This window comes from Chroicocephalus ridibundus, chromosome Z (genome assembly GCF_963924245.1).
Source record: "Chroicocephalus ridibundus chromosome Z, bChrRid1.1, whole genome shotgun sequence".
Classification (NCBI taxonomy): domain Eukaryota; kingdom Metazoa; phylum Chordata; class Aves; order Charadriiformes; family Laridae; genus Chroicocephalus; species Chroicocephalus ridibundus.
This window is the reverse complement of record NC_086316.1, coordinates 1,114,938-1,141,708: the sequence shown is the minus strand read 5'-3', so window position 1 is coordinate 1,141,708 and position 26,771 is coordinate 1,114,938. Positions and strand designations below refer to the sequence as shown.

Sequence of the window (26,771 nt, the reverse complement as noted above, 5' to 3'; positions counted from 1 at the left end):
TTAACATTTTATTGAACTTAAATTGATGCAGACCTGAGGGGCAACAATGGCTCAAGTGGTGGTTAACAAAACGCCCCAGGATGCTCCACATACGGAGTCTTCACACAGTTTGTGTAGAAACAGTTGAAAGAGTAGTAAAACACTCTCACAGTCAGAAAGGGGGATTCACAGCCCTGTTTTAAGCCTTCACGTTCACAAATATTGTCGTCCCTTAATCAATTTCATACCCTTCCCCAAATTGCTGGACACATCTCTCCCCCATCAGGTACAGAAACAAATGACAGTAAATACATGAAAAGAACCATACTTCAAAGTAGCCACAGGTCTTTGCAGAAAACAACATTCACATATCGAGAAAGACTCGTTATAACATTACCATTTTAAAAAGGCTAACAAATAAAAGAGTTACAATACCAACAGCTTAACCCCACTTCTGTTTAAAACCTGTTGAAGTACCTTGCTTCCAAGACTTGTCTACATGTTCTACAAAACACTTCCAAAAGATTTGAGTACTACTTTTTTTTTTATTATTACTTTTGATAACGGACAAGGTGACCTGAAGAATTAACAGCAGACAAGTCAGCTGCTTCAAGAGACAGTTTAGAGTATATCCACAGTTTAAAAGAAGAAAAATAGTAAAAATTTACTTTAGGCAGTTTTTCTCCCTCAAATCCCGGAAAAACTGGAAACCAATCCTTCTAACCTACGCTTTTTTCAGCCAACTGGAAAGGGCTATTGCCTCCCTTTTGAGCACGTGTTTTTTTTTTTTTTTTATAAACTGTAGTGAGATTCAGAGTTTCCGCGAAGGAGACTTGTACAGTTGCCCCTTCTCTACATCAATCATTTGCTCTGGATCTCTACTAGTGTAACCCCAGCCAAAGCGCTGTCACGTGCAACATTTTTTTTTTTTTTTTTTTCCACTGAGCAGGCTGGCCAGTTTTACAGGAAAGGCAATAAAACCCAAAAAACCAAAACAGTCAGAGGCCTCACTTCAATGGGCTCTCAGCATTTGCTGAACAGGAATATCAGCCCCAGAGAAACAAGTAGGTTTACAGCAGTATTTTGCAATACGCAGGCTGTGGGGTGTACCTGCCGGGCTTCAGAAACGCTCAATGCAAATAGACAAAACCTTCAATTAAGGCCTTTACAGCAGCTCGTCAGGGCTGACAACGACACGCGGTGCTGCACCTCCGAAGAAGCACGAAGAAGCACTAAGCTCCAGCTGCAACACGCACGCAGCCTGTAAACCGGAGGACACCTGCGAATACAGGACAATGGCCAAGGGCGGGGGGGGATCAATTAATTGCACCAGGTCTCCGTTACAGTGATAGCACTACAATCGCAACAGTGCCCCACAACAGCAGTTAAATCCAGGCACACAGACTAGATAAACTGCTGAAATGGGTCCCAACATCAGGAAATTCACATAATCTTAGCGTGAAAAGCCTCTTTGCTTCTATGTTCACAGCTAACCTAACCACTTTGTTCCAGCGGCACCAGAACTACAGGGAATTCCACAGCCCTGGCATTTCTACCCAGGCATTGATACACCTGCATGCTCAGGACTGAATTGTGTCGCTAAAACCCAGAGGAATGCAGCTCTTTACAGGAAGCAAGGACTCTCCATTTCACCATTTGAAATGTGAAGCTGAAAACCACTGTTTTCAAGGGACCCAAAGTCAACTTGGTCTCAAGTCATTAACAGAAATATCGCTGTCATGCAGCTGAAAGGGATGCACCTTGCTTGCTGTTTCATCTCCATGTACGTAACGGCTTTGAATCCTTCAGTTTAAGGCAAAAATTCAATTGCTAGAATTTACCTGAATGCATGTTTTCTGGCAATCCAGCTTTTTCTGGTTTATAGTGATACACAATATTTTTTTTTTTTCTGATGCTGGAGATAAAGTCTATTAGCAATGCTAGCAAAATTTTGGCAAAAATTCCCAAATCAGGTTTGCAAACATAATGCTTCCCTTTTCAATTGGCAACGTTTTGAAAAGACAAACACAGGAAGACAGACAAAGATTTTGCTCACTTTTGATCAAATAACCTGTGTTTTCACATGATAAAGCAATGGTTTACATCAAAATAAAACAAAAGAAATGCATGAAATGAAAGTTTGTGCTGTTTGATGATCACGGTATTTCATAGTCAAATACATCTGTTCTTTGTTATATTCCTGGCACGCAGGACAAAAATCTTTAAATATGTATTTCATGTAGGTGATAGCTTCTTCGCATATCTCTCTTCAAAAAATACTTTATAGCAGTATATAAGCATGTTTGTTTTTATAATCTTGCCCCAAAACTATATATCTGTTTCGTTTTTGTAAAGTATCAATTTCCCCAATATTATTAAAGCTGACAAACAATTGAAATGGAAATGCTCTCATCTTCCACAATAGAAGTAGCAATTGTTATAGGAAAAACCTACAGCAACACTTGTCAGTTGTTGTAACCTGAGCATTCGGTCTACTGAGAGCAGCAGCTTTTTTTTCATTATTTTTTCCCCATCACGAATGTTCACATCCACACATTCCCACACACACACACGGTACAAGCGCACACTCCCAGACACTGGTAGGCCACGTCGTGCTTCCCACTGCTTCAGCGAAGCGGGAAGCAGTGCAGTTAATAATTTAACCACACTGAATATACACAAGCAAACACCTTAAGGCAACCACTGCAATGGGAGGTTTAAGTTGCAGGGGTGAGTTTCTGTTGTAACAAAACGGGCTGTATACAGCACATACACTTGCCTCTCTAACCCTCCAAAACAATGTGATGTTTTTTTTCTTAAGTTTTGTGCAAATTTCTAAACCTTCTACCATTGAAGGCAAAGAGTTTGCATCAACAAGAAAAGTCAGAAAACAGACTTACGTTTATCCAAAAGCATTTCGATTTGCTACAATATTGTCTTAAAATATGCACAACTTCACAGTAGAGGTACCGGGTCCCCAGCATCTACTGATAAAATTATTTCAATGGACAAACATAAGTCCTGAAGAAAAGAAGGGACCAGAAGAAGCAGCTTCAAATATGCATATAAGAAACATCAACAGTAACAGAAGTAGTTAACTTAGGTTTGATAATACTGAATCTTCTGTAATGCAAAAGTTTGATTCTGTTTTTTACAATCACAGAGTAACCAATTTTTAAATTCTAAATAAATAAGCTTCAGTTCATTCATGTGTCATGGTCGAAGCAGAAGACTGGTGACCTGCGTTTGCTCGCTGTCGGTCAAATTCCCCAATTAATCTCTTAATATGAGCGAGCTTGTTGTGAAGATACTCGCATCTCTTCTTCTCTCTATAGTAGTCTGCGTTTGGCTGTAAAGACAAGATAGAAAGAAAATTAGGGCACGAAAACATTTCTGCAGAGTTTAGTATTTCATGTTCTTTGCTTAAAAATAGCCCTGAGCCAGTCTCAGTGATTACTACCTCCCACAAATCTGGTGTTACATATACCTCTTTCAACTTTTTATATTTTTCTACTAATTCTTTATGAATGACCTACAAGAAAAAAATACATGAAGTCAATATGAAGAACATTTCACTACTACCAGAAAATGCAAATTTATGTAAAACACTAAAAATAAACTCAGTTTTACTCATGACATTTTCTTATCCATGAGCCACCACTCTCCTGCGTTGCATAAATAACCCCCAAGCCCCCCTATCACCCAAGATCTGCAATTAAACCTGTAAATAGGCAGCAAAAGGAGCACGTGTTTGAAGACGCCCTTTGAGAAGTTGCTCACACTGCTGTGCATTCACAGACAGCTCAAACAAGTGGAGTTTGAGGGCTGAACAACTTTTTGCAGGGTTTTGTCAGGCTTCAAAAATCAGAGCTAGCCCAGGCAGGCTCTGAGCACGTAGGTAAATTCTGCAAGTTTCCCTTTGCCTGATTGACCAGTAACAGGGATTTTAAGATACTCCTTCTCCTCACAGATACATCTGCAATCTGGCCAAAAACTAAATAAAAGCCAACCAAAAATGCTCAGCATGTGCACAGAATTAAAGAATTCTGATATTGAACGTGTGGAATTTCTATGTCCAAATCACAGAATTCCAGGCTGTAAAGTCAGAATATCAGTTTTTTAACACCCTTCTCTGTTAAAATCGTAGGTAGGATCAGCCACCTGGAAGATAAATTGTGGATGTAGGTTTAGTTAAACGGATAAAATCATGGGAAACAGAGGGTGACGAAGGCTTTGGGATTATGCCTGCTGGTTTCCAGACGCTCCCCATCTTCTCCCCCACTGGTGTGGCAGCACACCCTCACCCCGCAGGACGCTGAGGCGGTCAGCAAAACCTGAGCCAGTCCGGTAATCCCAGCTATGCCACCGGTTACTCCATCTCAGACACTGAGCCTGGCAAGTCTTTTAAAACCACATCAACATAATTTAATACATAAATATGCTGAGGAGTCTGCCTGTGCTGAAAATGCGGACTTTTGGAAGGGATAAGAGAGAGATGAAACAGTCTTCACAGTTTTGTACTTCTTTACCTGACACTCTTTGGACCCTGGACAAAAAAGCTTCAGTTTTGTACCAAGCTCTGTGAATCTCCTGGTGATGCTGTGTAAGTGAGCGCGCAGCTTCCTGTATTTGTCATACTCTGCATTGAAGTCATTGTGGTAACTCTGGCGTTGCTCGTACGAGACTACAGTTACGTATTCTCTAATGGAAAAATAAGCACACATGCAATTTCACACCAAGGTCAATATTCACACAGTGAATATTGAGCATAGACACCCAAGCTTTAAGTCGGTTAGCTACGCGACGCGTAAGCACACATGCTCCAAGAATCACGGAATCTTCAGAGTTGGACGGGACCTCTAGAGATCATCTAGTCCCACTCCCCTGCCAAAGCAGGGTTGCCTAAAGCACATCCCTCAGGGCTGCAGCCAGGCGGGTCTTGAAAATCTCCAGAGAAGGGGACTCCGCACCCTCCCTGGGCAGCCTGTTCCAGTGCTCTGTCACCCTCACCGTAAAGAAGTTTTTCCCTGTATTTGAACGGAACTTCCTATGTTCCAGCTTGTGCCCATTGCCCCTTGTCCTGTCACTGGGAACCATTGAAAAGAGCCTGGCTCCGTCCTCCTTAAACCCACCCTTTAGGTACTTGTAAACATTAATCAGGTCCCCCCTCAACCTTCTCTTCTCCAGGCTAAAGAGTCCCAGCTCTTTCAGCCTTTCCTCATAAGGGAGGTGCTCCAGTCCCATAATCATCTTGGTTGCCCTACGCTGGACTCGCTCCAGTAGTTCCCTGTCCCTCTTGAACTGGGGAGCCCAAAACTGGACACAGTACTCCAGTTGTGGCCTCACCAGTGCAGAGTAGAGGGGGAGAATGACCTCCTTCGACCCGCTGGCCACACTCTTCCCTATGCAGCCCAGGATGCCATTGGCCTTCTTGGCGACAAGGGCACACTGCTGGCTCATGGATAATTTGCTGTCTACCAGGACCCCCAGGACCTTCTCCTCAGAGCTGCTTCCCAGCATGTCCGCCCCTAACATATACTGGTGTTTGGCATTCTTCCTTCCCAGGTGCAGGACCCTACACTTGCTTTTGTTGAACCTCATTTGGTTCTTCTCTGCCCAGCTCTCCAGTCTGTCCAGGTCTCTCTGTATGGCAGCACGGCCCCCCGGAGTGTCAGCCACCCCTCCCAGTTTGGTATCATCAGCAAACTTGCTGAGGATACACTCTGTCCCCTCATCCAGGTCATTAATGAATATACTGAACAAAATTGGTCCAAGTATTGACCCCTGAGGGACACCACTCGTTACAGGCCTCCAACTGGACTCTGTGCCGCTGATCACAACCCTCTGAGCTCTGTCGCACAGCCAGCTCTCGATCCACCTCACTGTCACCTCATCTAGCCCATACTTCCTCAGCTTCCTAATGAGGATGTTGTGGGAGACAGTGTCAAAAGCCTTGCTAAGGTCAAGGTAGATGACATCTACGGCTCTCCCCTCATCCAGCCAACCCGTTATAACATCATGGAAAGCTATCAGATTGTTCAGGCATGATTTGCCCTTGGTAAATCCATGCTGACCACTTCCAATGACTTCCTGTTCCTCTATGTGTTTGGAGACGACATCCAGAAAGAAAGTGTATTTAGGTAGTTATAGAATGTTCGTATTCCTTTTTTTATAGTTTTCTTGAAGAAGAATGAAATTAAGTGTTTTAAGTCTGCTTCTAAAGTATATTAAAAATTCTTTTTAACACTTCCTTTCCCCCCCCACAATAATTAAGGGACAATCTCAGAGTTTAAAACTTGCAGGTACTCAAGTACAGCAGCTGGCTGACTTAAAGGAACTTGTCATCATTCTAAAGTTACATTTTGGTAATTTCAATTTTGTAGCTAAGTGAGAGTTTTTATAGGTAATTTTTCAACTGCTTCAATGAGTGGCAAGAGACTTAATCGTTATTTTACTCACTTGAAGTAGTCCGGTTCTTCACTTTTTAATGAAAGAGGATCTCTGCAGGCAGCGCAAGCTCCACTAACTCCTACAGAAAAGCACAATTTTGACACTTGCAATTAAAAGATTTTTAATATAGCCAAACAATACCAACCTGATGGTCTTGAAAAAAAAAAATCCTTTAGAGTTTTATTCTCACAGTAAATTACTTGGAATAAACTGTGTAAGTTTGTAATAGGGCTCACATGACCTTCTCCACAGTAGGCAGCACCAGGGTTTAAAAAGAGGGCACGGCTACTTTATTCTACAGGTCCTGCACTACCGCAGCATTAACCCCGAGGTCAGCTTTGTCTTATTTGCAGACATGATGTGGCACCTGCACAGCAATTCAAGTTATGCAGCTGCACAATGAAGATAGCTTGATATATATATATACACACACACAACAATATCCCAGCTCCAGTGACGAATAGACTAGAAAGCTGAAGTTCTTTTCATGCCATGTTTTTATCCCTCCTTCCCTGCCAATTACGGATATCCAAAGTTAGATTTAATTTCAGCACTCTTTAAGCAGGAAAGTCAGCAGCATTGTATATGGGTTGCTGGCATTCAGGCGTCAATAACCTGCAACAAAGACTTGCTCCTCATTAACGTGGCAATACTGGGTTTGAAAGTTATTTGCACTTGTAAATTGCTCTTTTGCTCTTTTAAATGGCATTATGAAAGCACAGTACACTTAAGCCCTAATCCCTCTTTTTAAAGGAGTACTTCAGGAGCACCCTATCTTTTTGATAAATGAGAAAAATAGCTGCCGTAAGGAAAAGCTAGCTCAAACAAGAAGGAACGCTCAGTATCTTGGTAATCTCTCTCTGCTTTTCATTTGGGGTTTTGTGGCAAGCTTAAAAACCACACAATCCTTTATATTCATCATTATCTTACACTGCCACTGTTTAAACACAGTGTTTCTGCTAAATCTCAATCATTCTTGCCAACTGGTAAGCTATGTGACCTTCAAATCATGAGGAGAGGAAAGAGCTATCATGAGATGTTCTACTGGATTATTTTGCTTTTAATATTAAAATTATTACACGGTATAGCAGCAGTATGAAAAGAAGTGTAAAAGTGGGAACGAAATTTGAGAAAAAGGCAAACAGCAAATATTAATAATCACCGTATGTACAATACAACTTATGTGAACAGTTTCCCTGCGAGCATTTAATTTCCAAAAATTCAAGCCTGTGGGTGTTCTTTGTGCTTTTCAATGCTATTTTAAATGCGTACCATCAAAACTCTATAAAACCTACATAATTTGGTATGTCGTTTCTGACTTTCCACAAAAAGGCAGGTTTGATGAATCTTCTGATACACCATGAAATACGTTTATGTCTGATCTACGCATTTCAGTAAACTAGTATTTCAGTAAACTAGTATGCAATAAGTACATGTGACAGGTTTGTATTTTCAGCGTGCAGACTTTAAAACTTGCTGCTGGAACAAGTGAAGTTAAGTTTCAGTAAACTGTCAGTTTACTGGAAAGGAAGCAAAAAAAAAAAAAAATCCATTCTTTGTGTTTTTCTAGTACCTAGCTCTTCCCTGTAACCAGTTTCTGCCCAACAGCAATCCATTTAAGATTTCTTTGTTCTAATGATTTTTGTACTACAGAGTGAGAATTCTTAAAAATTAACCTAATTTTAGCTAAGGTTGCAGCAGAGCAAGTCCAGCTTCCGTTTTTTGGGTTTTTTCGTTGTTTTTTTTTGTTGTTTTTGGGGTTTTTTGTGGGTTTTTTTTGTTGCGTTTTTTTTTTTTTTTTTTTTTTTAAACTAACAGTTATGAAGTAATGCAATAGCAGAAAAAAAATATGACTCTTCGTCACCATAAAGCAGGGATAATGGCAAGGCAATTAGTACACAGCAAGTGAAAAAACCAGACCATTTGAGTTCCTGGTTTAACTGGTCCCTTTTCACCAGTTACCCACATTGTAGTGAGGAAAAGCAGCATATTAATACCTTCACCTGAATCAGAACAGGAGGGTTCTTCCAGCTGGGCAGTTTCTTCCTTCCTAAGGCGTTTCCCCGCTTTGCTCGCATTCGTTGTGTCCTGCGTTGTGCTCGCATCCTTCTTCTCATGCTGTTTTACCTTCTCGGGCTTTTGGTGCAACATGGCGTCCTTCTTGCGTGTGGTCTTGGGAGGCTCCCCCTGCACCGCGCCAGGCACTGGGATTCCCAAAGTAGTCTCAAAGGTACATTTTTGTCGCTGGTCCTTGTAAATGCTACTGCCACTTTGACTGCAGCTGTCCGCTGGCAGGTCTTGTGTCCCCCGTCCCTTGGAGGTGCTGGCGGAGCTGGAGGTGGCAGTTTGAGGAGGGTTGGAAGTGGGAAGGAGTGTGCGAGGCAGCGGCTGAGGAGCGGAAGTAGCAACGGCAGGGGCGAGGCGGGGAGGCGGAGGGGCTGCGGCAGCTTTCTCCCTGGTGGCTGGCACCCGGCCACTGACCGACGGCTGGGCTCGACTGGTCAGGTGAGATACCCCCTGCTTTTTGCTCACCAGAGGATACATAAAAGTGGGATTCAAAGGCTGTTTCTGTAATAATAATAATAAAAAAAATAAATTTGAAAGTCAGCAGAATTAAGTTTTGCTCCCATTCTGAAAAAGGAACATTTCCAAACAGGCAATTGTTCAAAACACATCTTTCTTATCTAAAAATAGCTGCCAAACAAGGAAGTACTGCAGCTGAGTACATGGTTTATTTCATTCTTAGTTTCTAATCTTATGACTTAGCAAGTTTGTTCTTCAAATCTACAGCTTTGGGAGCAGCAGCTTTATCAAAGGCTTCACCAAAATGAGGATGTCAGGTTGGTATTGTTTAGGTACTGATTTCAGTTCAGACATACCAAACTGGTTAAGAGTCAGCTTTTGCTGTCACACAGCCATGCAATTTACTAACGCAGCACCGAGAAGCCTGCAGCAGCGTGCTTATCAGCGTGTGAGAAGTGCAAAGCTGATAAGTAAAACCCCCAGTTTTGCCACAGTTTTCGTTCCAGCTGAAATGCTGGTTCACATCCCCTGCTCTAGCAAACGTACGCTGCTCGTGTTGATGTACAAGCAGCAGCTTGGATCAGCAGAGCCAGGCACAGCTCCGTGTCACCCTGCTGAAATAAACCCATATTCTGTCTGCACAGAGGCAGGTCCCTGGGATCTGCACCATTTCACCCTTCGGACTGGCAGAAAGTCAGGGAGAAACAGATGTGTGACCTCCCTCCCCTATTTAAATGTAAACGTCTCAGCAGTGAACGACTTTCCGTAGTTCCCAGCTTATGGCTGCACATGCACAAGCGCTCGTGTTCTTCAGATTTAAATGGCATTTATTGAAAAGCAGTTTTAGTCACAGAAAGCATCAAACTTTTCCTTATAGTAATGCCTTTTGTGCAGAGTTTTCCGAGCTGCTTCTAAAAGGGTTTGCATGGCCCTCTTGTATTGACACAAACACAGGACATACGCATTTGAAGTCTGCACAGGATGGGGAAGGCAGACATACTACCTGCTGACTCGGATCCGCCTTTTCACACCTGGGCTACCCTGAATCAAAATGGGTGCTTAAATGATGCCTACGGGGGGGGGAATGTATTCCTCCAAGTGGATCACCACTGCAATTTGTCCTTATTCTAGACTTTCCTAAGCTTTATACTTAAACAGTAGCACAAGGATGTTTGTGCATGTTTTATGCATTGCAACTACAGTATCACAAAGAACACACGCAAACCTGTAACAGAAATACACACATGTCTTTAGAAGACCTTCCTACACACCAAGATAAACAAGTTACATGGCAATACAAAACAGTTTTAATTATTTAACCAGAAAGTACAGGGTTGTGTAACAGTAATGGGTAACCAAGGAGTTCAGCAGGCAAGTTTGAACTCTGCAGGCGAGTCTAGGCTCTGCAAGGTCAGTGTGCTGTGGATGGACACCTACCACTAAGGCCACCACGTTGGCTGTAGAAACACAACAAGGGTGGTCTCTGTCAGAGATCGAGGCGTATTTACAAAACACTGAGTAGGTAAGAATTGTTTATTTTTCTGAATATTTTAATGAACATTCTGAAATACAGAACACTAAATATAGCAGCCCTTAAGCTACATGATGGTAAGTTTTTTGCACTCTTGGAAGTGCAACCATCTTTAAAAAAAAAATATAACCACCCGAATATAAATAAATGCTTCAGTTTCTCATGTGTTAAAGAAACTGTCAGTGCTTCACATCACAGTTTTTACACCAATATAAGATGCGGTAAATCTTAATACACTGTAAATAGCACTAAAAAAAAAAAATATATACAACATACCCGAGAATCTGATGAAGAACCTTTATTAGAAGTTTCAGGAGCTTGCACGTGGCTTCTGCTGGTGGCATTCTGAGATGTCCTAAATTTTCTGTAAGAATGACCCAACATTCCAGGTTACAAGGCAAAAATGTCTATGTAGTTCTTTCATTTATAGCGAAGACAGACATTAACTTCTCAGAAAGAGTTTTTTAAATGGCTATTTTCCTTCCCCTAGAGACTGAACTTACCCAGAAAGTATTAGCTCCAATGACTGTCTTTCTGTTTCATCGTATCCAGGCCAGTCTTTCTGAATTTCTTTAAATATATAACTCTTCAGAGTGTAAGAATTATCCTCTGGATTCAGTCTGGCTACCTACAGGCAGACAGTTAAGAAAACAGATGTTCATTATACCTAAATGCAAACTACAGAAATAAGATTGGTACTGCAAAGCTAAATCAAAGCTGCAAACAGAATCACACACCAATTTTCCAGGATTTTTAGATGTGAAGATGGAAGCAGCTCTCATGTAACAAGCACCAATTTTAAAAAATGTGGTCAATCTGGGATGTAGAAATTGGCATAAGACAATCCCAAACTGCTGCAAGCAAGTATGAAACGTACTCTGTGGAAACCTCTCTCTACACCATGTATCTGGTTTCTCGCCTTTAACACAGCATTGGGAATCAAGGCAAATTATGCCAAAAGTTTAAATCTTCAATGCATACGATACATTGAGAGGCCTTGTTTTTTTGGGTTTTAAAATTATTTTTCTTTTTTAAGAACTGAAGAACACCACCCCCACACACAAACTCAGATTTGTTCAACTTCAGGAGGACACTTGCTGTTCTTTTGCTTTAGACTGCTATACTGTGATGGCAAAGCACAGACAAATGCATGTTTTTCCATCATCACATCAAGGACCGCGGTATATCGCCATTTGTCTTGACAAACAGAATTGCTATAGCTTTCTGTAGCTTTCCACTGAACAGTCATACGCGATAACCTTATGGGCACAAAACTCTTCTTTTAGTACAAAGACGAATTATTCATCTATCCCATTAGTTTTAAGCCATATCAAAGTTCCACCGATTGGGAAAATATTAACTGTACTCATATCTAGTAAGTTATATTTTGAAACCAAGACTTAGTGCTAAAATGGTTAAGGAGAGCTGCACAGGCCCAGATGCACTCTTCATTTTGCAGACAGAGGGTTCATTACAGCAAACCGTTGCCATGAGAAGGTCGGGTGTATGCCTTGCGGTATACCTTTGGAAGTAAAACGGGTTTATACCTTCTTTAAGAAAAACACAAAGTATATTCTAAAAGTTAAAATTAACTAGTATAAGCTTGAGACCATTGACAGATAAAGTGCTGGTTTAGACTTCATCACCCGACACCAGTTCATAGCTCCAGAGAAAACCTCAGTTTCCCTGACACAAAATGCCGAATAACTCATCAACAAGTCACCACCGCTTTTTGCAGTATTGCCTATTTTTTCCTCCAAAACATGATAGATAAATACTGCTAATTCGTCTCTGTGTGCATGTCTGTCTGTCCAAAGCTTGAAAAAAATTAAAAGTAACAAAGATAACCCAGAAACAGTAATTCACTTGTTAAAAACAGAATTAAAAGCTGTATTCCAAGAAAAGCAAATGTGTGCATATTAGACCTTAGCAAGTTCAGGCTGCTGATTTTAGATTTGTACAAAAAACCATCACTATGGAGCTAAGAAAAACGCAAGCAAGGCTTTTCAAGGTGTAGTGCTGCTAAAGTGACCATGTCTGAATGCAAACCAGTACCCTGAGGGAGTTCACACCACGTGCTGGAAACAGACTCCAAGAAAGTCTCCTTAAACGTTGATAATTGTAATGGGAGACAGGAGAAAAATTTTGCACCTTTTATCTGCTAGGCAGCTGAACTTTTGGAATTTTGTAATCAGCTTGAAGTATAAATAGACTACTTCAATTTGTATGTAAGAACATGGCTCTTGCTAAACTGTGTATGCCTTTGGGGTGAAAAAAACTACCAATGCACTGGGCAAACAAAGCAGCAACACTTAACATATTCAAGGAACGAGTTTTTAAAATTCGGTGTAGGATCAACAAAAGCTGTATAAATGTTGAATTTTACTCATTTTAATAGGTTCCAAAACACTCTTTTCGTAGATAAATAGGAAATACTCCTACTTTACATATTAATGCATGCATAATTCAGCCACAGTCTATGGGGTATGGGGAGTATGTAACACTGCATCTTATGCTACGTTAAGAAGCCTTTTTTGAACTGTTTTAATAGAAAATTAATGTGATGCTCTTGAACACACAGCTTAAAAGTTTCACCTAACATTATAGGCTTACCAACAATTTTGACGGATATGATTAGGAAATGTCATATCCATCATGGAACTTACTCAAACAAGCACTGGAAAAGGTACTGAAAAAAAAAAAGGTTTCAAGTAAGATACAGACACAATCCACGTGCCAGCAAGGAAACACTACACTCAAAATCGGACCATCACCTTTTTCATTTATGATTTGTCTGTAACACCCTTCCCTGGATCGCAATTCTAACCAATCCCAGGAGAAGCCAAGTACCATTTACAGGCCACCAACTATGTTCACATGAAATGCTAATCTATGCGATTACCAAGTTTCTCTCCTCATAAACTCCTCACAAGAAATATTAAGGATTATGACAAACGATTTCATGCAATCATTGAGAATGCATGGTTAGCCTCTCTCAATTAAGCAGTTAAGTCATCCAAGTAAAAGAGAGAGGATAAAGTAAGACATTAGGAGCAACAAAGCTAGAAATAGTTAATTATTGCCTGCCATTTTAGAAAAACAAAAACAGCCCCCCACAATCTTTTGTTTCCTTTCCTCCTATTGACTTGCAGTTTGGGGCATCTGTATAAAGTTGATTGAAAAACTTAAAGAAGGAGAATTACGTACATTTCTCACTTAAATACAGGAGTAACACACCTCAAAATCATGACTGAAAGATTAGCAGGAGGAAAAGAAATGTTGGCACAAACCCCATGATCTCACCTGCTGAAGGATAGGTCCAAGCGATTTCTTGTCCTTTTGATCGATACCATCTCTCTGCAAGCGAGCAAGTAACTCTAGTTTCTTGTAACTTCTCAGTGCCAGTAAGTGAATCACCCTATCCCTGTACGGTCGCAGAGAAACAGAATTTTGTGTGTGAGTCTCCTGTGTTACGTCTGCAGGGTTCATGGGTGTCGTTCTCTTCCTCTCAGGCACAGCATCTGGAATGCTTTGTGGTGCTCTTCTGACCGGTACTCTTTTACCTAAAGGAAGGGTTAAAAAACAAAAAAAACAAAATAAACCAAAAAAAAAAAAAAAAAAAAAGAGTGATATGGGCGCTTGGGAGAAGACAAGAAAGTTGATTTGAAAGAATTTACTAAGCCAAATAAACTCTAAAATCTGTATTTAATTAGCATTTCAAGATCTATAAGAATATACAAGATATATTGAGCAAAAAGAAATATTCAGTATTTCTAAAAGCTGGTAAATGAGTGATACCAGTAGGAAGACTTTACCAATTACTTATACAAATGGTGCTTTTATTATTTTTCCAGTGAATAAGCTCAGGCACTGAATACCCAAAATGAAGCATTTTTTTAGAAGAGTACTCTGAAGCGTGATGCAAAGGTCTTCCATATAGCTAAAAGACTCCCCATTAATGCCTAGGGATACCAAGTCTACACAACTGATTACATCACTGCTTAAAGAAACTACCAACCCTTGGTGTTAATCACTTTATAGAATGGTTTGAGTTGGAAGGGACCTTCAAGATCATCTCGTTCCGACCCCCTGCCCTGGGCAGGGAACACCTCCCCCTAGACCAGGTTGCTAACCTGAGTTACCATAATTTACACCACACTTTAAGCTGAAATGTTGCCCTCTTATGAAAAAAGCCCAGGTTTGTCAGAAATAATACACCAAAAATTTACAGTTCTTTGGACCAAGGCCAGAGAAGTTTTGAACCATGGCCTGCATAGCATTTTGGATCAAACTCTGCAAAAATAAGTGTTTCTAAACTGGAGGAACAATGCAAGTGTTTGCAAGCGATGCATCCAGAATTTAAAAATAACACCCCCCAACCTGAATCTCAGTTTTCCAGGAAAAGACCCAAACTTCTCTACTCTGTGTTTTGAGACAGCACTTGCTATCAGACAGAAAAAGAAGGATTTACCAGTATATTGCAGAAAATCATTGCAGTAAACATTGTTTGCAATCCAACAGAGGATGTGGCACAACCTGGCCATTTTTCTGAAACCAGCAACTCGTGTTTTGTGCATGAGGGAGACTTAATAAGAACTGGCGAGAAAATCTGGAGCTCGCTGTCTTGTATCAGACACACAGAGACTGGAAGAGCAAAAATTTGTTTCCATTTTGCAGTGGAGGCCAAACCTTTATAACCTTTCCACCCTGCGTGTTCTCTGGACTTTGCTCTTCTGGTTTTGAAGAACAAACCCAGTCGCACAAACACATGTGGTTACACTTTTGGAACAGTATGAACTTGCCAGTTGTTTACTGAATGCGTTACAAACGTTTTGACAAGCTAAATTCCATGCAGATACACAAACCCCTGACACAGTGGATAGTGTAAGCAGCAAATACCTCCTGAAGTCATGTCTCTGAATCACTTAACAAACAAACAAACAAACAAAAAAACCTGAAAAAATAAACAACCATTAACATGATTAACAAACCCACTTCCTAATTAGTGCTGCATGAAGCATGTCGCAAAGTCACTCCCGTGCCCTACCAGCAAGTAGACCTGCCCTACCTGAGCTTTGTCAATGCCAGTCTGAAAAACAAGAGTATCCCAACCACTGTAATTGTTCTTCAGACCTCATTTATTTAGTCTTAAATATTCACTTAAATTCTATTTAAACAACTAACAAGAATCACACAAATCATTCACGTGTAAAACAGAACTTCCCCAATGAGAAGTTCAGAAAGAGATGAAAGTGGCTCCTCCCACGCTGCCATTAAAGAGCAGTTTAGACAACTGGGGGAAGCAGTTACAACTCCATTAAGCCGTGCCCAGCTCCCCTAGTGTTAAGGACACACAGAGGTAGTTTTGTATCTCCAAAAAGCTGTGACAATGCTGCCTTAAAACACTCTGCAGTAAGTTGCGGCAGAGCAAGCGTTGCACCACCACTGTCAGGGATGTCCATGCTGGAGGAGGACTGCAGCCAAGCCACGGGAGAGCCCGTTTCACCTCGTGAAGATGGATGTACCTGGCCCAGCACAGGGCCTGTAAGGCAGATGCTCGCCTTGCCTCTATCTGCAGCTGGCACCGGGCTCCTTGGGCAAGCGGTACTCAGAACAGTTTAATAATGAATGACTCCACCTAAACGTTTTGTGTTTTGTGGAAAGTGATGAAATCCATGGGAAGATGCCAACATTACCTTACTTTAACTTTCTTCTAAAAAAACCCCAACAATCAAAAAATCAAAAACCATGGCCATGCAGTCACAGTTGCTTATTAATGACCAAGACATAAATAAAATTTAAGCAGCGTTAGCAAGTGTGAAAAACAAAGTTTCTCATATTAAGCTTATGACTTTGTATATGAGACTTCCTCACTGTTCAGTTTTTTAGATTACAGGCTAAGGTTAATGGCTTAGCACAGTATTTAGGTACTCAAAAGTGCTCCTACAAAACCAAAACATTACCTACCAAATCAGAGAATTTAAGTGCATGGGGTAGTAAAACCTCTCACCTCAATGGCCAAAATCTGAACCAGTCAAGCAATATGGGAACAAGGATGGACTGGCAGCCATTCTAGGGGAAAAAAAGGCTAAACACTGTATGCAGCAACATGAGACTGCAAATCTAGCGTGAGAGTAAACTACCTACCTACACCGGCATCTCTGAACACACCACCTTTCCCAAGAATATGCTAAAAGACCAATTACTGAGTTTGAAAATTTACAGACATCTAGCAGAAAATGAAATACAACCATACCTACAAATTGTCCACCAGGTTTAATAACATTTGCACTTTGATTGCGTGACTCCTCTTCTGCCTGGGTCACGCGCTGTCGGGTGGCCACACAGGAATGGCTTTTTGCACGTACTGTAATTTTACTCTGTAGAGATCCCGGGGAAGCCAGTTGCGAGGCTCCAAAACTATAAAAACATTGAAAAAAGGTTGAGCCCAAGCACTAGTTCAAGTTTAGAAGTATGGTTGTGTCAGGAACTCTACAACCTGTCTTAACAGGTGAAGAAAAATGTTTTCCAGTTCTGACAGCTGGCTACGGCATAAATATATTTCAAATTGTCTCTAAACATCCAAATTGTATCAGTTTTACCTGTCAGTGTAATTCCATTTCTTCACATAACTGTTGTTTGAGAGGCAGGCTCAGGGCAGTGTTGGTGGTTGTACTAATAACTGCTGTAATCATATAAAGGTTAGAGTTGAAAGGGCCCATAAAGGCCACCCAGTGGCACCCCCTGCCCTGGGCAGGGACACCTCCCACCAGCCCAGGTTGCCCCAAGCCCCGGCCAACCTGGCCTTGAACCCCTCCAGGGATGGGGCAGCCACAGCTTCTCCGGGCAACCTGGGCCAGGGGCTCACCACCCTCACAGCCAAGAACTTCTTCCTCAGATCTCACCTAAATCTCCCCTCTTCCAGTTTAAACCTGCTCCTTCTTGTCCCATGGCTCCCCTCCCTGCTCCAGAGTCCTTCCCCAGCTTTCCTGGAGCCCCTTTAGGGACTGGAAGGGGCTGGAAGGTCTCCCCGGAGCCTTCTCTTCTCCAGGCTGAACCCCCCCAGCTCTCTCAGCCTGTCCTCACAGCAGAGGGGCTCCTATGTGGTGCTTTTAAATGACAATTAGAGGGACAACTCGGGCAGTTACACTGGCACCCTAATGGCAGGCAGCTGCTGCCACAGAGGCTTTCCGCCGTCTGCCCAGCTCCGAGTTCAGCACAAGTCTCCTCTCCTCCACCCAGGTGGTGCATGGTGGCCCCAGGCCCTGCGAGGCTGAGGGAGGGAAACACCTCAAATACTGTGTCCGGTTTTGGGCCCCTCACCACAAAAAAAGACACTGAGGGGCTGGAGCGAGTCCAGAGAAGGGCAACAGAGCTGGTGAGGGGTCTGGAGCACAAGTCCTGTGAGGAGCGGCTGAGGGAGCTGGGGGTGTTCAGCCTGGAGAAGAGGAGGCTGAGGGGAGACCTTCTCGCTCTCTACAGCTCCCTGAAAGGAGGGGGTAGCCAGGGGGGGTCGGGCTCTTCTCCCAAGGAACAGGTGATGGGACAAGAGGAAACGGCCTCAAGTTGTGCCAGGGGAGGTTTAGATGGACATTAGGGAAAATGTCTTCACGGAAAGGGTTGTCAAGGATTGGAACAGGCTGCCCAGGGCAGTGGTGGAGTTGCCATCCCCAGAGGTATTTAAGAGAAGGGTATAGACATGGTGCTGAGGGACATGGCTTAGTGGTAACTTGGCAGTGCTGGGTTAATGGTTGGACTTTATGATCTTAAAGGTGTCTTCCAACCAAAACTATTCTATGATTCCACAGGGTAAGCCAGTGTCCCCTCATCTTGCTTTCAAAATGTCCACCCCTCTCCTTGCCCGCCGGCTTCTCTGAGGATTCACGTCCGAGCGGAGGCACTTTGAGCAATCCTGCACGAAGGGAAGGATGGATGGCGAGGTCTCCTCCACAGCATCAGGGCGGACACAGGGCTTCAGGAGGCGTTTCTGGAGGAGCCCGGCCTGCCATGGTCGGTCCAAAGCAGCTCCTGCAGCACACGGTGCCCAGACAGGAGAGCACCTCAGCTGACTAACACCGGCTTCGCTTAAACCGGCCTGACTATCACTGACCAGAGGAACGACACCACCTTTAGCCAACACGAAATACTTTAATCACCCTAAAACTCCCCATCAAGGCTCCAAGAAGTGTCAAGAATCTCGTGTCTTGATGTACCACGTTTCTGACAGTTGCAAAGCTGGACCAAGCCACTGGACAATACTTCAGATAATACTGCTACAATTTTCTCCATAGCCTAAAGCCACGTATTGATTCCTTGCTCCAAAATCAGCGCTTTTACAACAGGAAAAAAAGAGCCTTCACATCTAAAGCTCAGCTTTTACCTGTTGCCCATTTCCTTGCCTTTATGTGCTTTTCAGGCACAGAAGCAGCCGAGCACTGACTGAGACGCTGCGTAATACTCCTCCTCAGGCTGGGCATTTTCAAAATCTGAGCCAGTTTTGAAGCTAGACCTGCCCTGAGCACAAAATTGGACTAGATACCCTGCTGGGGTCCCTTCTGTGTTTTTTTTTTTTTTTTTTTTTTTTTTTTTTAAGCAACCCTGCATGTAACACTACACAGCTTTTTATTAACTTTGCAGGCGCTTTGCACAAACTGAGAGCTGGCTACGCAGGACCTCGCAAAAGCCAGTCTGAATTACAGTTTGAAGTAGATTAGTAAAACCACATCAAAACTACCTAGGCGTGCTAATCAGAATTATTCAGAGCTAGAGCAGCTTACACTTAATCTTACTTAAAAAAAATACAGTTTAATTGAACTGATGGTTCTCCTTCCCAAAGAAGGAGGTGCCCTCAGAGATGCTCGGGAGAGGCAAGCCAGGACCTCTCACCTTGCTTTGTGCCAGCCTCATCAGCTGTCCAACCCCTTTCAGACACAGTTTAATCCCAAAAAAAATGCAAAAAAAACACCACGCTGCCCCAGGCTCCCCCAGATCTGCCACTAAGCCATTTGGCTTTTCGCCAATCCCATAAGTTAAGTGAGTTCACTGAAAGGCTGTACTGTAGTAGAAGAGACCTAATACAAGGGGAGAGAGAGGAGGATGAGGATGCCGAGAGATCTCCTGTTAGGCAGACAGCTATTATATCACCTCATTTTCTGATTGCTCCCAAAACCTGCTATCTAGACAAATCTCTGTTTTGAAATTGAGGGCAGAAGCTCTCCAGTGACTCAGAACCTGAGCAGCGCCTTTTGGAGACGTCTCGGTGTCCCTGTTTGTTATAAGCTTCCCAGATCAATACACAAACTCTGCCTGCGATGTCCCAGTTAATCAAATGGGACAAACAGTTATTCAACACCACTGGAGTACATCAAAACTACGCTGAAAGTAACATTCTAGAAACTGAAGCAAACTTGATGTAAAAGCGTAGTATGTTTTTGCCTTTTCGGTAGACGTTAACACTGTTCACTTTGACTCAAAGGACCAGGACAGGGTGCTGCTGTATTACATTTGGGTTCTGAAACACCATGGTCATGCAATTATGGATAAGGTGACCATTTTATGTGGTTCTTAAAATAAGACAACTATCTGTCAGGGCCAGCATGCCGCCAGCCATAATCATATTTACATATGGTTATAGAATGGATCTGGTCTAGCTTGGACAATGCTGAACTCCAAATGCTTTTAAAAATAGTACTAAGAGGTGAGAAAGTACTCAAAAGGTTACTTTTTTAAGAGCAAAACCAAAAAAGAATTCTATGTAAATGCAAGTATTTATAGTTAGCAAGGAATCAGGCTATTGCTAGAAATTAATGTTCTACTGCAGCTCATCGCTAGGAGCACGCTTCTTTTAAAGGTTTTTGCTATATGTTCAAAGCCACAGAATCTACTTAAAATTTGCCATGAAAGAAAACGTTAAGTAAAACTTACCTTGAATTTGTTTGCTGGACACAGTCAAAGCTTCCCTGAGGATTATCTTTGCCAACATTTGACATGTGGAAGTCAAATTTACGCACTTCCTTTGGTAGATCAACTTTGGGAATTTCAATAAGCTAAAAGGAAAAAAAAAAAAAGTTTAAGTAAAAACTTCAATCTGCACTCCTTTGGTTGTGATTAACTAGGACCATAATTTTAAATGGGGAACTATACTGTGAAAGCTTTGATTTGACTTCAGTCACGTCACTAAAAAGGCTGCTTTGGCACAATTCTGCCCCTGAAAGCAGTGGTGGCTGCGCGTCTGCCACAGTGGTAACAGGCAGTGGTAACAGGCAGGTTTTGGCACAGGATACAGAAAACAGAAGTGGAACAATAGACCTGTAGAAATCATTAAGTCTGATAATTTTTGCGCTTTGGAAATTTGATACTTTAGGATAAAATGGTAACGTTTTCTTACTGCAGGGTGGTTGGAAACAAAAGGATGCAGAGATCACTTCTAAGTCTTCTCAAACTAAATTAAGCTTCTACTTTTAAGTGACACAAAAAAAAGAGTCAAGACTTAAAACAAACTCAGACAAACTCCAGCAAGCGCCGATCAAGCGGCTGTGTGACCTGGGGGAAGCCAGGCAGACGAGGGCACCAACAGAAGCGTGTTTTGTGGCCCACGGGGGCACCCTGTTCCTGCCTTTCACCCCTCTGCAGGGGGAGTTTTCCCGGCAGACCCCACAGCTGCAGACCCTTTCGCATGCACATGGAGCGCCACGCTGTGCCATGACCTGGCCCCAGTGTCACCACTAGCCAGGGCCGGAGCACTTCAGGACGAGTGTTGAGCGCTGTTGACCCTCTGCAGCCTACTCGTAATGTCATTTTAAATTCTACATCCTCAAACCGGCTTGCAATTTCTTGCCATCTAATGAATTTAGTAATAGAGAATATCCACTAGAACAACTCAGACCCTTGACTTTAATCCCTTCCTCTTGGTAATTGAAATCTGGATCTATCATTAGCCTCTCTTGCTCTGACATATCATCCTCGTTGGCTCTCTAACATAAGAGCAGACCCCAGCCAGGGCTTCCTCCGCTCGGCACCCAGAGCCCAGCAGCGGACGCGTTACCGTGCTCAGCAGGGACACCGGGGCACCACGGGGAGTACAAGAAAATGCTGAGGGTTGTACAAGGGTATTTGCTGCACGGAAAGGAGTGTCAACTCCTTCTCTGCCCCAAGCGCCACTGAAATGTGTGAATCCAAACCGTCAGGCTTTCCCCCTGCCAAGTCCTTGGCCTGCCGTCCCCATCACTTATGGGTTGGGATCGGCTTTGTTTCCAAAAAGGCTATTCAATGACGCTGTTGTTACACCTACTTGAGTTCCGTGTGTCAGCTGGAATTACGCAATTAACACAGGCAACCTGCCTACCCACTCAAAAGGTCTTGATAACGATGGCTTTGCTCGTTAGGACAATGCTTCCCACTGTCACAGATGACCTGCTCTTTGCCCAGAGCCCCACACACGCACCAGGAGCAGTTGCCTGGCTGCAAACCAAACCTCCCAGCACAGCAGCTCTCGTGCTGCTCCCAGCAGCGGGGACAGACGGCTGTCCTCACAGACGGCACCTCTCTTCTGCTCTTACACTCTTAACCCAAGCCAACTGCGTCAGTCAGCACCTGTCTCCAAGACGAAAAGAGATCCAGTACAATCAAACTACCTCCAAAAGAGCCTCTGAGCCCCCCTAAACAACCCTTGCTTCTTCAGCTCCCTATCTGCCAAGGGAAATATGCAATATGGCCAAAAATAACAAAAGCCACCTGCGCCTTGTCTCTATAATTTCGCAGCACCAAGCACAGCCCATTCCTGACCTACGAGGATGGAAGTGTCCTGCACTGCTTCTGTGCTGACACCGCAGCCCATGAGGCCTTGCAAGTGTTGGGGGGAGGGGGGAAAGAAGGAAAGAAAATCAAGGAGCTTGCTGGCTGGAAGTTACTTTTCTCTGTCATGAGCTGGCTTCTGGTCAGATATGCTCCTCGACACAGCCCAAACAGCAACACCACCAGCGCCAGCAGGAGCCCCCTGATAAGAATATCCTGTTTTAGCAGCAATGCTGACTTTGCTCAGCTTTACTGAATCCTGAAATTATGCCACTGGACACAAAACCACGGGGCAGCTATGCTGACGAGCTCACTTTGCTGGGCTTTGTGCACGGGGAGTTTGCCAACCCACTGCAAACACTTATGCTAAACAAGTTGCACCAAAAAATGAAATCCTAGTGAATACAGACTTTATTCCAGCAAAAGCAAGTATTTATGGACTTAAAATTTAGCTGCCGTTCAGGAACATTCAGGACTCGGTATCACTAGAAAGGTGAGTTAGATCCAATTCCTGTCCTCTTCTCCCTACATCTAGAGGTTCCTCCTCCACTTGCACTTGTCTTGCCCTTTCGCAATAAAATCCGCCTTGCTCATCCAGCAGAAGACTCTCCACACTGGGCTTGCTGATGAGCTGATCCTGCTTGTCCTGCGAGCGCTGGAGCAGGCAGAGGCCAGCAGCAGGAGCGTCCAGCTAAGCCCAGCCTCACCAGTGCTCAATGTCCCCAGTGAGCATCACCCGACACTGGGAAATCCCACAGCAGGGCTCAGGCAGAAATAATACCGCCGGAGAGCTGGAGTTCCCACACAGATTGATGGTGGGGTCTTTAAAAATGACTATGCTTGTTTTTCCATGATCAGAGGCTGATGCACTATCTCAAGTTATGCATCAGACAACAACATGTACCACCTTAAGCCCTGAAACCGTTTACTACAAATTTGCCTGCTCCACAAATCTTCCAACTTAAAGCCAGAAAGTTTTAGAACTGAGACAAGTTTGAGATTACTAATGTACCTATCTGCTTAATCTCTTTTTTGCAACTCTTTTTAAGAATGCAATGGGTTACATGTGCGAAGTCTGGTGTAGGGTTATAAATCCTAACCCTTGTCTGAGGTTTTCAAAAATGAAGTTTAACGCTCCACACAGAAATTAACATATGAAGGCAATTAAAAGCCAGACGGGAGATGCAATGATTGTGTAGGACCACGCAGCAGCCATCACCTTCTTGGAATGGCCCACAGAATTTGACACAAGCTGCTTTTGAGCTGAAGAAACCATGCTGGCATTAAGCAGCTACCCTCCTCTGCTTCAGTGTGAGGAAAGAGCATTACAAAAATCTGAACTTAGCAGAAAAGCAGAAAGGTCTCACCTGCCCGCTGGCTGGTGGAGGGGCAGGCTGCTGCAGCAGGGAGCGGGACAGGGGACCTTGGTCCTCCAGCCAAACCTTCTGCCACCCACCGCGCCCGAGGAGCCGACTGCTCTGCAGAGCCACCATGTGGACCTTGGGATGCAGCACAGATGCAGGAAGCACCTCTCCAACCCCCCCCTTCCCTCTGCTCCCCCAGGAAAACACAGTTTTCCTGCATTTCTTTTCTCACAGCAAAGAGCATATACTTTTGGAGAAGTGGCTCTCTGGGGGAGACCAGGAGACCCACCACTTTCCCATGCCCATTCTCCTTGAACTTCCCCACCACCCACCCTTATTAGGAGTATTAGAGGGTGTAACCCTCATTAGCCCTGTTGTGCATCCGTTTGCACACTTGCTGTCCAGGAATTAGTCTAGTCCCTGTCCAAAGCCCCCGATACTGCCTGCCCCTGGCCTCCTATGGCAGCAAAGTGCAGAAGTCCACCATCCAACAGCTGAACAGACACAATCTGCTGGTTCTACCAGCTGCCCCTCGCTCCAGTACTGCGAGACACAAGCAGAACCAGCTCCACCATCACATCACTTACAATTCCCCAACCCGTAGCCCCGATCCTTCACTCCCCAGTGGAGAGCCCCAGCCTCCATGGTCTCTCCTCGCAAGGCAGCTGCTACAGCTGGAGAGGACAGCTCTACTCCCTCGCACCCCTCACAAATCAGGACTGCACAGGGGACTTGAAATGCAGATGCCCAAGAGCTTTACACAGCACCCTTGCCACCAAGGAAAATCCCTAGCAGAGGTGACAAGAAGGAGCAAGTGCTTCATTCTTTATGCAGACTGCTTAAATTGGAACAGTAAGCAATTAAGCATACAGAGCCTGATTACATGCTACCTAGGTTCTACAGGTGATGGGATAAGTACGTCACCAGAGGGTTATCCTGATTTCTGAGCTCTACACCCTTTCTGAGATATTACTTGTGTTACACAGATAAGATCTCCAGCACAGAGCAGCAGCAGAGCTGTAGGTTACCTTCCTCGCATTACCTTTACCACCTTCCCCAGTTCTTGGCCACACTGATTTTGTGCTTTCATTGCAAATTTTTCAGTTGCATAGTCAGAACTGAAATGGGTCAGGAAAGTGGCTGAGCATTAAGAGAAAAGGAGAAGGTACCACCCTAGAGAAAAGGAAGGTACCACCAGCTACACACCATGAGTCCTGTCCTCCTGCAGCACTGACAGACGTGTGAGCCAGCAGGTCACAACCGGACCTATTTAAAGTAGAGAAAACAGAAAGGGACAGTTTCTTCTCACTCCCTCGTCCCTCCCCCTGATGCTGATGTTCTTGTCAAACATTAGTGAAACAAACCAAAAAGCATCTGCAATGAGATAAGTCTGAGGATCACTTCCTGAACAGTGCCACAGGAGGTTTTTCTGCCAGTGTGAAAGTTAGAAATGTGTGATTTGGTTGAATAGTTTAAAAGATGATCCTTTTTAAACCCAGAAATTCCAGAGGCTGGAACAACAGAGCCTGAAGTTTTTATGTTCCCTTATTCTTCCACTCGCCACTGCTCAAATGGCACATCCAAACTCCAGCAGGACCACATAATGGAAAGCAGACCTGCAGGAAGAGTTGGAGTCTCATTTACAGTTCGGGAGATGAAGAAACAGCAAAACAGGGAAAGAATTTCAATTGTTTTCTTGAACATGATGACCACAAATAGCTCTTCACTCAGTCTGCAATACCCTGATGATTAGGCATGCATTACTCATTTTTCATGCAAATTTACATTAACTTGGGAATTGATCCTAGTGTGGAAAAAACCACAGGTAAATAATTTACCCGAGTCGTTTCATAAATCAGAAATAATTAAACCTCTTCCAAGATGCATCTACCTGCAGTAAAGAAAGCATTTTTACTACAGTCAGCACAATTTCCAACTCGCCACATGCATGAACACGTAGAAGTGCCTGACTCCAAACCACAACATCACCTATCGCACCACCACCCCTTGGGGGTCTCCGCTCCCGAAGACAGCGCCGGATGCCCCAGACGAGGCGTGAGGGCTCCCGTCGCCAGGGATGCGCTCCCACCCGAGACGCGTGTCCCACCGGCATCTCACCAGTATCCCGCTGGCATCCCACCCCAGCATCCCGCCGGCATCCCACCCGCATCCTCCCTCGAGAGCACCTCCTTCGCCCCGAGCTAATGACTCTAATTAGCCGTAGGGATCCCGGCACCACGGAGCGGAGCTGTAACTGCAAACACCAAGCACCCGAGTCACTTCGGGACGCGCTGTCCGGCTCCTGCCGCCCGACCCGCTCCCCCCCACCACCCACCGCCGCCGCCGCCGCCGCCCGGGCTGTTCCCCCGCCGGGGCGGCACAGCCGGCGCTGGCCCTAACAACGCCTAATGACAAACTCATTAATTTCAGCCTAGGAGGAATGCCGATGAGCTGCTGGAAGTTTGCGAAGTGTCACGGCGCACGAAACGTGCGACAGCCGCCAACTCGCCACCGGCCGCTGCCCGCCCGCCCGCCCGTCCCCTCGCCGGCCGGGTGGACCGCGACTGGGGGAGCCCGGTCCTGCCCGGCGGGTTCCCGGGGGATGCCCGCCGCACCTGCACACCTCCACGGCGGGGGGGGACCCCATGGGAGACGGGGACGGTGAGCGGCGGGGGTGCCCGCACCGAAAACAAGGTGACAAGCTCCCCACACCGCCACCGCCCCGGTGCCCACCGCCCGCACCCCTCGCCCCTCACTTGACAGCGCTGGTAGCTCTCCAGCGCCCGCAGGGCGGTCTCGGACATCTTGACGCGCAACGCGGTGACCTGCCGCACCTCCTCGCAGCCGGACATGTCGGACATGTCGGACATGCCGCAGATGCCGCACCGCTTCCCGCACCGCTTCCTGCCCCGCAGCTCCGCCATCTCTCTCTGGCCACAGCACCGGCCGTCTGCCAGTACGACAGTCCCGCCGCCGCCCGTCTCGTGCAGCCGCGGCCTGCCCATTGGCCGGCGGGGCGGGGCCTGCGCCACGTCACGGCAGGGCGGGGCCGCGCCGCTCCTCAAGGGCGGCGCCGGCGGCGGGCACCTGTGAGGGTGTGTGAGGGGAAATTGGGGGCGATGAGGGTGCCG

The 26,771-nt window shown here is 44.6% G+C and overlaps 1 protein-coding gene across 4 annotated transcripts; it reads right to left on the bottom strand.

Moving 5' to 3' along the window:
• ELL2 (elongation factor for RNA polymerase II 2) lies at nucleotides 1-26,613 on the bottom strand. Of its 4 annotated transcripts, none has more exons than XM_063320837.1 (10): nucleotides 26,475-26,613; nucleotides 20,408-20,529; nucleotides 16,740-16,903; nucleotides 13,787-14,046; nucleotides 10,987-11,111; nucleotides 10,760-10,847; nucleotides 8,427-8,997; nucleotides 6,439-6,508; nucleotides 4,509-4,680; nucleotides 1-3,328 (listed from the first exon to the last, which is right to left on the bottom strand). In XM_063320837.1, the coding sequence occupies exons 1-10, from the start codon at nucleotides 26,562-26,564 to the stop codon at nucleotides 3,182-3,184; spliced, it is 1,809 nt and encodes a 602-aa protein (XP_063176907.1). In that variant the 5' UTR covers nucleotides 26,565-26,613; the 3' UTR covers nucleotides 1-3,181. The 4 variants fall into 4 exon arrangements, with proteins under 4 accessions (XP_063176907.1, XP_063176908.1, XP_063176909.1 ...); XM_063320838.1 differs by having other exon boundaries at nucleotides 8,433-8,997; XM_063320839.1 differs by lacking the exon at nucleotides 4,509-4,680.
• Between the last annotated feature and the right edge of the window lie 158 nt (nucleotides 26,614-26,771).

Excerpts from the sequence above, each read along its gene's own strand:
- ELL2 (XM_063320837.1), bottom strand. The coding sequence starts at position 26,564 with ATGGCGGAGCTGCGGGGCAGGAAGCGGTGCGGGAAGCGGTGCGGCATC. Across the intron at positions 10,848-10,986 it reads TTGGAGCTAATACTTTCTGG|AAAATTTAGGACATCTCAGA; the intron begins GTAAGTTCAGTC and ends TCATTCTTACAG. Across the intron at positions 4,681-6,438 it reads GAAGAACCGGACTACTTCAA|AGAATACGTAACTGTAGTCT; the intron begins GTGAGTAAAATA and ends TTTTTCCATTAG.